Source organism: Oratosquilla oratoria, chromosome 20 (assembly GCF_046742065.1).
Source record: "Oratosquilla oratoria isolate Oo_2021 chromosome 20, ASM4674206v1, whole genome shotgun sequence".
In the NCBI taxonomy this organism is placed as follows: Eukaryota; Metazoa; Arthropoda; class Malacostraca; order Stomatopoda; family Squillidae; genus Oratosquilla; species Oratosquilla oratoria.
Genome location: NC_134796.1, coordinates 9,158,955 through 9,171,560, shown reverse-complemented (window position 1 = coordinate 9,171,560; position 12,606 = coordinate 9,158,955). Strand labels below are relative to the sequence as shown.

The window sequence follows — 12,606 nt, the reverse complement described above, 5'->3', positions numbered from 1 at the left end:
CATTGATTTGGCGATCCCCCTCTCCGTCCCCTCATGCATAAAAGGAGAAGACGGGGAGAAATCCCTTTGGGCTGCGTCAAATTTTTCTCACACATTCTACCTCACCCCCCATCCATTCCACCTCATGCATCACAAAATCATCCATATACAACCATTTTCCATTCACCCATGTCTTCTGTCCTCTCCCGTCCTTCCTCAACAGACATTCCCCTCTTCCCCTTCTCTGTCCCCTCATGCAGCAAAAATTAAGATGGCGAGAAATCCCTTTGGGCTGCATCAAAATTATATTCACACATACTCCCTCCCTCCCCCATCCCACTCCCTTCCATGCATCACAGCATAACCCATACACAGTTATTCTCCACTCACCCCTATCTGTTGTTTTCTTCCTTTCTCAAAAGACATTGCCCTCATTCCCAATGGCCACTTTACCCCATCCATCCATCTCATCCACTATTATCACTATTGGTTCATCTCCTACCCTAGCATTGAGATCTCCCAATACCACTACATTGACATTTCTTCATAAATTCTCTATGCATTCATTTAAATCTATCCAAAAAGCCTCCCTTTCCTCTACACTCTTCTCACTACCAGGACCATATGCATTTACATAAACCAACATCTCCCTTCCCAGTTTTACCTTCATCCACATTAACCTTGAAGAAACCTCCTTCCACATCACCATATGCTTACCTATCTCTTCACTTACTAGTATAGCCACCCCTTCTCTCCTTTGTTCTCTCTTCACTCCAGACACCCTCCCAACTACACTCCCAATCTCAAACTCGCCCCTCCCTTTCAACTTTGTTTCACTCAACACATCCATCTTTCTTTTCACAAACATGCTGCCTATCTCTTTCCTTTTACTTTCATCTGCACCATATCCACACACATTAAAATCCCCAAACCTTAGGGTTCTGGTTGGTAAAGTCCTTCTAGACCCTCATATGCCTTTACTTTTTTTAGGAATGTCCCCTTTGGGGCTATAGAGAGTAGGATGCCTAGTCCTATCCCCGTCCCTTTTTTGTCATCTTTTATGACTCAAGTGGGAACACTTGGTGGCAGTATTCTTTCTCCCCTACCACAAAGTTCAGGAAAAAAGGAAATGAATATTCAGAGAAGTGGTATGGGACAGTATTAAGAGTGGGGAGACAGCATAATGGACATTGGAACAGTCACATTATAATAAAGTAGCATAATTTCTCTATGAATAGAGATTTCCTCTATCACAGACAAAATGATGCATGGCTCTGGTCCATAGGGGTGCCTCATATAGACCCTATAGTGTCAGATGCATGCTACTGAGCAGCTTTTAACCCTACAATAACATGCAACCAATACCCCAGATGGGTAGCATGAAAAAGATACTTTCTGAAAATCTGTCACACAGTGTGATCAAATCAATTTGTTGCACCATGTCTCTCTTACAGACATCTATAACAACTATCACCTGTGCCACACAAAACTGTATATCTACATATCAAGAGCCTTTTTGCCCTTATAAGGGAGGTAGCTAGCCAAGAAGCCAAGACATGCACCCACTCCCATCCACCACCCACTGTTTCCCTCTCATCTTAGCTTTTAGTGGATGTTATTCTGTTGTGCAGTATTCATCAAAGAACTGGGGTAGTAGTAATACACTCTAGTTAACTTACGTGTCAGGATCAATGTCTTGCATGTGTTGCACAACATTGGCAGTGCCATGGAAGGTTGGATCTGCCATAGCAAAGATAACCACATCCTCCATTGTCCATGTAAAGAGCTGGGTTCGCATAGGAGCAGACTCGTACATCTGCAACAGTCGTGGGAGGATTTCATAAGAAAATTAAAAACATGTATGTATGCATGTCTTCTGTTGTTACCTAGTTGTATTATATGGGAAGGGGAGCTATACTCGTAGTGACCCGTCTTTGTATCTCGCAACACCTAGTTTGTTCTTAAATTCTTGTATGGTGTTTCCACGCAATATTGTTTCATCCAGTTTGTTCCAGATATCCACCACTCTATATAGATTTATTTATTTATTTATTTTTTTTTTTTTATTTTTTTTTTTTTTTAAGATCTCTATAACTATCCTTTTTGAGTTTCTTTTCATGTCCCCTTGTTTTTCTTTTATCCCACTTTAATAAGTCTTCTCTGTCAAGGACTTCCATGCCTTTCATGATTCTGTAAATGGCCAATAGATCGCCTCTTTCTCTTCTTTGTTCCAGGGTTGGTAGTTCCAGTTTAGCCAATCTTTGCTTATATGTCAATTTTGAAAGTGTTGCACTTTGGAATCTATTTTCCTTATATTCTTTTTTGTACTGGGTATCCATAGTGTTGCAGCATACTCCAATCTTAGTCTTGTCAGTGTGACTAGTATCTTTTTTTCTTTTTTTTTTACCATTACCTCATCTAAGTAATCAAAAGCCACCTTTATTGATCTTTGTAAATTATATGGTTCTCTGACTACAGTATTTTGTTTATATGCTTGTCTGGGGACATGTCCCTGGTGATAATTACTCCAAGGTCCTTTTCGGAACTAACTTTCTTTACTTCCTTTGCACCAATTTTATATTGTCCTGATATTTTGTTGTTGTTACTTTTTCCAAATTCCATTATACTATATTTCTTAATGTTGAAGTTCACTTCCCACTTTTGACTCCATTCCCAGACTTTGTACAGGTCTCTCTATACTGATTCAGTCTTTTTCCATACTTTCTTTAGTAGTATGGATCGCCTGCAAAGAAGTTCATGTAACATTCTACACCTTCATCCATGTCATTTACATATGTATCAAACATTATTGGAGCCAATACTGAACTCTAGGGGACTCCATTTATCATTTCTTCCCGGGTTGAGTTTTTATCTCTGAGCACCAATCGAGAGAAGCAAGTACAGTACATGCCTTGGGGGATTAAAAAGTGTAATGAGAAATAGACAATTGGGAATGGATGCTAAGAGGAGATTGTATGAAGGAGTGATTGTGCCAACAGCACTGTATGGGGCAGAAACATGGAACATAAGAGAGGAAGAGAGAAGGAGTTTGAATGTGTTCGAGATGAAATGCTTGAGAAGTATGATAGGGGTTACTAAAATGGATAGAGTGAGAAATGAGGAGGTGAAGAGGAGAACAGGGGTGGAAAGGGAGTTTGGAGATAGAGTTGATGAAAGTATTGGGATGGCCTGGACACATGGAAAGAATGAGTGAAGAAAGATTAATAAAAGAGGTGTGGAAGGCAGAGGTAGGAAGGAATAAACATGGGGGCCAACTAGGATGAGACGGATGGATTGGGTAAAAGGGGCACTGGGAAAGAGGGTAATGTCTGTTGAGGAAGGATGGGAGAGGACAGAAGATTTTTATGAAAGTAACAGTTGCTGACAAGACTGACGAGTTAAACACCATATGAGGATGGAGCCTATATTTGTACGATGTTTCGCTTATTACACCTTTTTCGAGTACTTGAAAAAGCTGTAATAAGCAAAATGTTGTACAAATAAAGGCTCCGTCCACATATGGTGTTTAACTCATCATGACAGACGATAGGGGTGAATGGAGAATGGTTGTATATGGATGATGCTGTAATGCACAAGGGGGAGTGGATGGGTTATGGGGGCTGAGGGAGCATGTATGAGAAATAAACTGACACAGCCTGAAGGGATTTCTCCCCGTCTTCTCATTTTCTGCATGAGGGGATGGAGGGGGGGGGGGTTGCCTATTTAATGAAGCAGCCTTGCTGTGAATGTGCTGCATCTTGCAACACTGCTTCTGAACCAGGGCAGTGGACAAGATACAGGGATGACCCATCATCCAGAAGATGCCAAGATAAGAGGGAGGGAAGAGGGTAGAGGGGAATGGAATGTGTAGGGGATGGAATGGGTGGGAGTGGTTTCTATGCCTTTGATTTTTAGCTACCTCCCTTATAAGGGGGAAAAAGCTTTTGGTATATGTATTTATGCTTTTAGAAAGAATTTTCTGAGTTTCACAAAATCCATTTTGTTATACATCAGTCTTCCTTTTCTGCGTTTCTCATTTCTCCCCAGATATATTTCCTCTTTTAGTTTGAGCTCAAATAGTATGTGATCACTCTTCCCAATTTGTGCTTTGTATTCCATTTTATCCACAATTTCTGGCTCTGACATAAATATTCAGTCTAGTCTTGATGGTTCTTCATTATTTCTACATCTTGTATTATTTTTTACCCAGTGAGTCATTGTGTATTCAATGGTCATGTCCATGTGTCTTCTGTGTTGTGATTACATCAGGGGCAATTTGAGTCTGTGGGCAGATCTATTCTGTTTTAGCATTGCTTAAATATGTAGTACAAAAATGACATACATATATCAATTTTTTTTCCCCCTTACAAGGGAGGTAGCCATAAAACAAAGGCACAAAATCCACTCCCACCCATTCCATCCCCAACATATTCCACTCCCATTCACCCCCTTCCCTCCCTCTTATCTTGGCTCCTCCTGGATGACAGGTCATCCCTGCATCTTGCTCGCTGCCCTAGGTCAGAAGCAGTGTCACAAGACACAGCACATCCACAGCAAGGCCTCTTCATTAAATCAGAGACCCCCCTCTCCATCCCCTCATGCAGAAAAAGAGAAGATGGGGGAGAAATCCCTTTGGGCTGTGTTCACACATACTCCTTCACCCCCCATATCCCCCACCCACTCCCTTTCATGCATCACAGCATCATCCATAAACAATCATTCTCCATTCACCCCTCTCTTCTGTCTTCTATCCTTCCTCAACTGACATTTCTATCTTTTCCAATGCCCCTTTTACCCCAATCTATCCATCAATGTTCACTCTTCCTACCTCTGCCTTCCACACCTCTTTTACTAATCTTTCTTCATTCTTTCAATGTGTCCAAACCATCCCAATACTCTTTCATCAACCCTATCTCCCTACTCCTTTCCCACCCCCATTCTCCTCCTCACCTCCTCATTTCTCACTCTATCCAGCCTAGTAACCCCTATCATACGTCTCAGGCACCTCATCTCAAACACATTCAAACTCCTCCTCTCTTCTTCTCTTATGTTCCATGTTTCTGCCCCAAACTGTTGGCACAATCACTCCTTCATACTATCAAAATGGAAGGAGGACTTTTTGCATGGAAGAAAAAAAGAGGGTAGTGCTCAGAGACTAATTCTACTTGGGAAAAGGTAATTAGTGGAGTCCCACAAGGATCAGTCCTGGCTCCAATAATGTTTGCCATTTATGTGAATGACATGGACAAGGGAGTGGAATGTTACATAAGCTTCTTTGTAGATGATGCAAAATTGTTAAAGAAGGTGAGTAATGAAGCAGACAGTGACTCTTTACAGGGAGATCCATACAGGGTTTGGGAATGGAGTCAAAGTGGGAAGTGGAATTCATCATAAAAAATGTAGCATAAAGGAATTTGGGAAAAGTAAAAAAAAAAAAAAAAGGACATCAGGAAGACATGAAATTGGTGAAAAGAAGTAAAGAAAGAGGGATCTAAAAAAAAGACCTGACAAACATATAAACAAAATTGTTGGTGAAACCTATAACTTACTAAGATCAATAAAAGTGGCTTTTACCTACTTGGATGAAGAAATGGTAAAGAAAATATTAGTCACATCGATATGGCCTAAATTGGAGTATGCAGTGACACTATGGTCACCTTGTACAAAAAAGAATATAAGGAAGATTGAGAGAATCTAGAGAACAGCTATAAAGACGGCCCCAGAGGAAAGATTATTAAAATTGGAGTTGCTGACTCTGGAACAGAGAAGACAAAGAGGTGACTTGCTGACCATCTACAGAATTATGAAAGGCATAGAAGTCCTTGATAGAGAACACTTATTAAACTGGGATAAGAAAAACACAAGAGGACAATTTTAGAAGAGACCTGAAAAAGAACAGCTTTCCCCACAGAGTGGTGGTTGTATGGAAGAAATTAGATGAAAAAACAGTGTGTGTAAAAACAATACAAGAATTTAAGAGTAAACTGGATATGGAGAGATACATAGACAGGACACCACAAGCTTAGCTCCCCTTCCCATAAGATACAACTTGGTAAATACAATCTCTTCTTAGCATCCAGTCCCAAATGTCTGTTTCTCATTACACTTTTTAACCCACCAAGGCATTAACCTGCTTCTCTCAATCTACATTCTACCTCCACCTCCACTCCTCCCTTTCCCATCACATTCACACCCAAGTATCTAAAACTATCCACTTCCTCCAGTCTCTCTCCCTTAACCCCTTCCATACGGTGCCGCACACGTAGGCGTCATGGACTTAGATCTCGGTGGCAGCAGCCAATGCCAGCCGTACGACGTGTCGTAATAATACTCACATCATAAAATATAGTCACCGCTTATATCGATCGTTCTCTCTTCACCCGTGAATTTTGATAACCATAGAAAATGCGATTACAAAAGAATTAGAAAGAATGTCATTATGGAGGGGCGACTACAATAAATATAATCAAGACGCCGATATGGCAGCCTCGCGAATACACTCGCTCCCCATGACGCCTACGTGTGCGGCACCGTATGGAAGGTGTTAATACTCACTTCCAGTCTGCTGCCACTTTCTCCCCTTGTACATCTCATCACCTTACATTTACCCACATTTATCTTCAACTTCCTTCTTTTGCACACCTTCTCAAACTCTGTCACTAATTTCCTCAATCCCTCCTCTGATCCTGCCACAAGTGCAGTGTCATCAGCAAACAACAACTGGCTTATCTCCTACTTTTCTCCATTTCCTTTTACCATCGTCAATCCCCAACCCATTACCCTTGCATTTACCTCTCCACCACCCCATCATGTATAAATTAAACAGCCAAGGTGACATAACACATCTGAAAATATACAGCTTGTTCAATAATGTAAATTTATCTTACCTGTTTAGATCTCTTAATATATGTTTGGCAGTTTTTCTCTTGCAAGCTTTTATACAAAGCCTCAATCTTCCCTGCAGGTATGAACAACACCGTCTTCCTTAATTCTTCTATCTGCAAATGTTAAGAAATTAGTTTGTGGAAAACTGGTTAATTTTTTTTTTCTTAATTATTTTTTAATAATTTGGAAAAAAAATAAAATATATATATATATATATATATATATATATACACACACACACTTAATATATATGGAAATGCCTATTTAGAAAAAGAAATTGTTAAAATAAATATTAGTCACACTAATAAATCATAGACTAGAATATGCTGCAACATTATGGTCACCCAGTACCAAAAAGAATATAAAGAAAATTGAAATAATCCAGAGAGCAACCACGAAAATGGCCCCAACACTTTCAAACCTGTCATATGAGGAGAGAATGGCTAAATTGTAATTACTGACTTTGGAACAAAGAAGACAGAGGTGACCTACTGGCCATCTACAGGATCATGAAAGGCACGAAAGTCTTTGATAAAGAGGACTTACTAAATTGGGAAAAGAGAAACACATGAGGACATGAAAAAAAACTCAAAAAGCATTATTATAGAAGAGACCTAAAAAAAAAAAGTTTCCACACGGTAACATCTGGAACAAACTGGACAAAACAATAGTGTGTGCAAATACCATACACGAATTTAAGAGCAAACTAGACACTGCAAGATATAAAGATGGGACACCATGAGCATAGCTTCCCTTCCTGTAAGATACAACTAGATAAATATAAGTTGTTCATCATAGTGACAACACGCATAAATTGGAGCTCCTGGAAAATACTTTAAAAATGAAAAGTCTTAACAGTGATATAATTACAGAATACCTAGGGTGTGATATATGGGAAGGGACGTGCTCGTGGATACCTGAAATGGTTAATTTACAATGTAAATATTATGTAATTGAAGTAAAATGGAAGAAAACAGTAACAGACCAGAGAAACCCCAAGATGATTGTCCATTGCAATACAATATAAACATGTACCCAGAGCCATCTACCAGTGCAAGGGCGAAGCAAAATGTAAACATAGGTTTCAGATAACTGGGAGGCACAAAAAGGTTTCTACTTGATAATGGCAATGAGGGTCATTTCTCTGGATTTAGTGGGTATGAAAGAAGAATTTTTAACCACTTCAGTACGGGACTTAAATCTCGCGGGCAGCAGCCAATGCCAGCCGTATGACGTGTCGTAATAATACTTGCATCATAAAATATAGTCACCGCTTATATCGATCGTTCTCTCTTTCACCCGCGAATTTTGAAAACCACAGAGAATGGGATTCAGGGCACATTTGGGAGAATGTAAAAACAGAGGGGCGACTACAATAAATATAATCAAGACGCCGATATGGCAGCGTTGCGAATCCACTTGCTCCTCATGACGCCTACGTGTGCGGCACCGTATGGAAGGGGTTAATGGAGTTACAGACATAGAGAGGGACATGAGAAATATGAATCATGAAAACAAAAAACTCGATCTATGGAAGATGATTAAAGTCCAAAACAAGGAAGTGACTTAAAAAAAGTAAACACTGAAATAAAAGAAAAGGTAAGTGCACTAAAAAAAGAACTGGCTGAGTAGTTGTAGTATCATATGGCTTTCTTACACCTCCAACTTTGTATTTGCTAGCCAGTCTATGAATGTTTGATTTCCTTCATAGATAGTCTGGTAACCCCCTGGCACTGCTGTGATTGGGCAGTGCAGTACGAGATGGTCTGTATCTTGGGGTGAATTATGACAAGATGGGCACATTGGGGAGTCTTTGTAGCCCTAGCGATGCAGGTTAACGGCTGTTTTGCCTTGTTGTGAAATTTCAACTGGCTGAGTTAAAATATGAGAATGAGAGGGTGAAAAATAATGAAAACACAAATAATGAGACCATAAGGAAAGAGGTGGATGAATGGATAAAAGCAATGACCGTGGAAGCGGGAAAAGCATAAGAGAAGATGATTTGCAACAAATCAGGAATGATTGGAAAAAAGACAAAGAAGATAAGGTAATTCTTAAATAAATAGTTCATGGACATATGCAGGAGAAGGCCAAAGATGCTGTCATTAAGGTAATTAAAAAGAAAGTCTAGTAAGAGATACATACGTATACCAAAGGCTCTTTTCCTCCTTACACGGGAGGTAGCCAAAAGAAAAAGGCATAGAAACCACTCCCACCCATTCCAATCCCCTACATACTCCACTCCCCTCCACCCTCTTCCCTTCCTCTCATCTTGGCACCTCCTGGAAGTGCTAAGAAAATGACAGAGTAAGAGATACAGTAGACAAAAAAATAGTGTGTAGTAATATATGGTCCAAAGGAAAAAGATAACCCAACTTGGTTCCTGAGAGATAAAGAGGACAAAGAATTGGCAAAAAATGTTCCAAAAAAAGTACAAGATAAAGAACAAGACAAAGAAAAGGAAATAGAGGAAGTGCACAGGATGGGTAAATATGCAGAAAGAAAAGGAAAAAGTTGACCACTAAAAATCAAATTAAGGTCACAAATGGCAGAAGAAATCTTGGGAAGAACAGGAAAATTGGCGAGACACGCACAATATAAAAACATGTGGATAAAAAAGAGTCATGAATGAGGAAAAAGAAAAGATTAAGACATTAAGAAATGAAATTTGAGAGAGAGAAAAGGACATAGACTGAGATAATGCATTTCTATTGGAGAGTGTTAGATATGAGACCAAAAAAAAAAAAAAAGTCCAAAGAACAAGATAGAGGGACTAGGAAATTAAAATTAGCTTACACCAACATGGCTGGATTAATATCAGGATTAAACAAACTAAATAATTACCTCTGAGAAGCAAAACCAAGACATAATGGGAATTGTGGAGACAAAATTAAGGGGGTCCATGAGTACCAAACAGTATTGGACATGGATATAATCACCGACTTAGGAATAGGGAGGAGAAATAAGGTGGAGTCATGTTCCTGGTTAAGAAAAACTTAAATGTGACAAAATTTACAAGTGGAGAAAACAGGGTGGAGATGACCACAATAAGAGTTGAAGATAGTGACATGAAAAGTAGAGAGTTTGCAGTGATTTATGCGCCCCCTAAAAACAAGGTCTTGGAGACAGATTGTCCCAAAATGTTAGATGATACATGATCTTCATTAAATGAGATGCTGAAGTATGGAAATAAAGCAATACTCACGGGATATTTTAATTGCAAAGAAATCTGTTGGGGAGATATGACAGTAAAAGGTGAAGAGGATCAATGGAGAAATGTATTACTCAACATGACTATAGAACATACAATGACACAATGGGTAAAAGAAAACACTAGAATTAGAAATAATGAAGAACCATCAAGGTTAGATTTATCATTTATATCAGAACCTGAAATTGTAGACAAAATTGAATACAAGACATCAATTGCAAAGAGTGACCACATACTATTCATGTTACAACTAAAGGAGGAAATATATAAAAGGAGAAATGAGAAATACAGAAAAAGAAGACTGATATATAGTAAAACGGACTTTGAGAAACTTAGGCAGTAATTTCTTAAAGCGAACTGGGAAAAATTCTACAAGGAAGAAACACAGGTGGGAGGAAAATGGATGATTCTGATAAAAATTTATAAAGAAACAGTGGATAAATATGTCCCAAAACAAAAACAGAAAAAGGTGTATATTGAGTGCTGGTTCAAAAGAAGGTGCAGCAAAGTGAAAGACATAAGAGATAAAGGTTGGAAAAGATGGAGAAAAGATATAAAACCTAGAAAGTGGCAAATATATATTAATCAAAGGAATGAATATGTAAAAATATGCAGGGAAGAAAAAAGAAACTATGAAAAAGGCATAATAGAAAAATGTAAAGATCAGCCAAAACTCTATATGTAAATGGTAAACTAAAAAATAAACAGGAAAGAGTGAAACTATGCCAAGGGAATACGGAATACACAGAAGATACAGAAATGGCTGAAGTCATGAGCAAACACTTCAAGTCAGTTTTCACAAGAGAAAAAAATGCAACATCGGGATGAAAGGAGAGAAGTGACCCCCCCAACCCCCAGGGAAATAATAGTAACATGGAAAGAAATAATGGATCAAATAATGAACCTTGATGTCAGAAAATTGCATGGACTGGATGGAATAGCAAATTGGATATTAAAAGAATATAAAGAACTAACAGACAAAATATATAACATAATAAGTTGCTCACTCAAAGAAAGAAAAATACCAGAAGACTGGGAAAATGCTGATAGTGTACCAATTTATAAAGGAGGAAATAAGGAAGACCCAACAAATTACAGACCAGTTTCCCTTACAAGCACAGTAGCTAAAATTTGTGAAATTTTTTATAAAAAGTGGATACATAAAACATCTGGAGGAGAATAATATACTAAATCTGAGACAATTCAGATTTTGACAGGGATGATCATGTACCACAAATTTTACCTGTTTTTACTCAAGACTAGACATAATACAAGGGACGGATGGGCTGAGTATGCATTCCTAGATCTACAAAAAGCTTTTGATAAAGTCCCTCACAAAAAAATATTAAGAAAACTGGATTCCATAGGAGGGATACAAGGTAAACTATTGAAATGGGTGGAGGACTTTTTGCATGGAAGAAAAATGAGGGTAGTGCTCAGAGATAAGAGTTCTACTTAGGAAGAGGTAATTAGTGGAGTTTCACAAGGATCAGTATTGGCTCCAATAATGTTTGCTATCTATGTGAATGACATTTGCAGATGATGCAAAATTGTTAAAGAAAGTGAGTTCCGAAATAGATTGTGACTCACTACAGAGAGATCTGAACAGGGTCTGGGAATGGAGTCAGAGGTGGGAAGTGGAATTCAACATTAAGAAATGCAGGATAATGGAATTTGGAAAAAGTAAAAAAAAGTTAAAAAGGGATATCAGGACAATATAAAATTGGTAAAAAGGAAGTAAAGAAGGCGGGATCTAAAAAAGACCTGGGAGTGATCATCATAAAAGATATGTCCCCTGACAAACATATAAACAAAACAGCCTTTATTTATTTGGATGAAGAAATAGTAAAGAAAATACTAGTCATACTGATAAGGCCTAAATTGGAGTATGCATCACTATGGTCACCCAGTACTAAAAAACAATATATTGAAGATTATGAGAATCCAGAGAGCAACTATGAAGATGGACCCAACACTATGAAAAATGTCATGTGAGAAAAGATTATCAAAACTAGAACTACTGACTCTGGAACAAAGAAGAGAAAGAGGTGACTTGTTGACCATCTACAGAATTATGAGAGGTATGGAAATCCTTGATAGGGATGACTCACTAAATTAGGATAAAAGAAACACAAGAGGACATGGAAGGAAACTCAAAAAGGACTGTTATAGAAGCGACTGAAAAAAAAAAGCTTTCCCAAAGAATGGTGGATGTATGGAACATACTAGATGAAACAATAGTGTGTAAAAAAAATACAAGATTTTAAGAGCAAATTAGATATGGTGAGATACAGAGACAGGACACCACAAGCATAGCTCCCCTTCCCGTAAGATACAACTAGGTAAATACTCACCCTATCATTCAGTGCTTTAAGGCGTTTACAGCTTTCCTGATACTCGTCTTCTATCAGCTCATAGTTATATCTCAGCTTTACTTCAAATGGATCATCACACACTTCCATGACCCATTTCCGTACCTATACATGCAAGCTAAATGAGTGAAGAACATTCGACATATGAAAATAGTATAA

General features: G+C 38.4%; 1 protein-coding gene across 2 annotated transcripts in view; it reads right to left on the bottom strand.

Moving 5' to 3' along the window:
* The window catches only part of hob (bridge-like lipid transfer protein family member hobbit), a 107,551-nt gene that overhangs the window by 48,474 nt on the left and 46,471 nt on the right, over positions 1-12,606 (bottom strand). For both annotated transcript variants that reach the window (XM_076203643.1, XM_076203644.1), the window contains 3 exons: positions 12,430-12,552; positions 6,867-6,977; positions 1,659-1,795 (listed from right to left, as the gene is read on the bottom strand). In XM_076203643.1, coding sequence (XP_076059758.1) covers positions 1,659-1,795; positions 6,867-6,977; positions 12,430-12,552 — 371 coding nt within the window. The remainder of the gene's footprint in view (positions 1-1,658; positions 1,796-6,866; positions 6,978-12,429; positions 12,553-12,606) is intronic.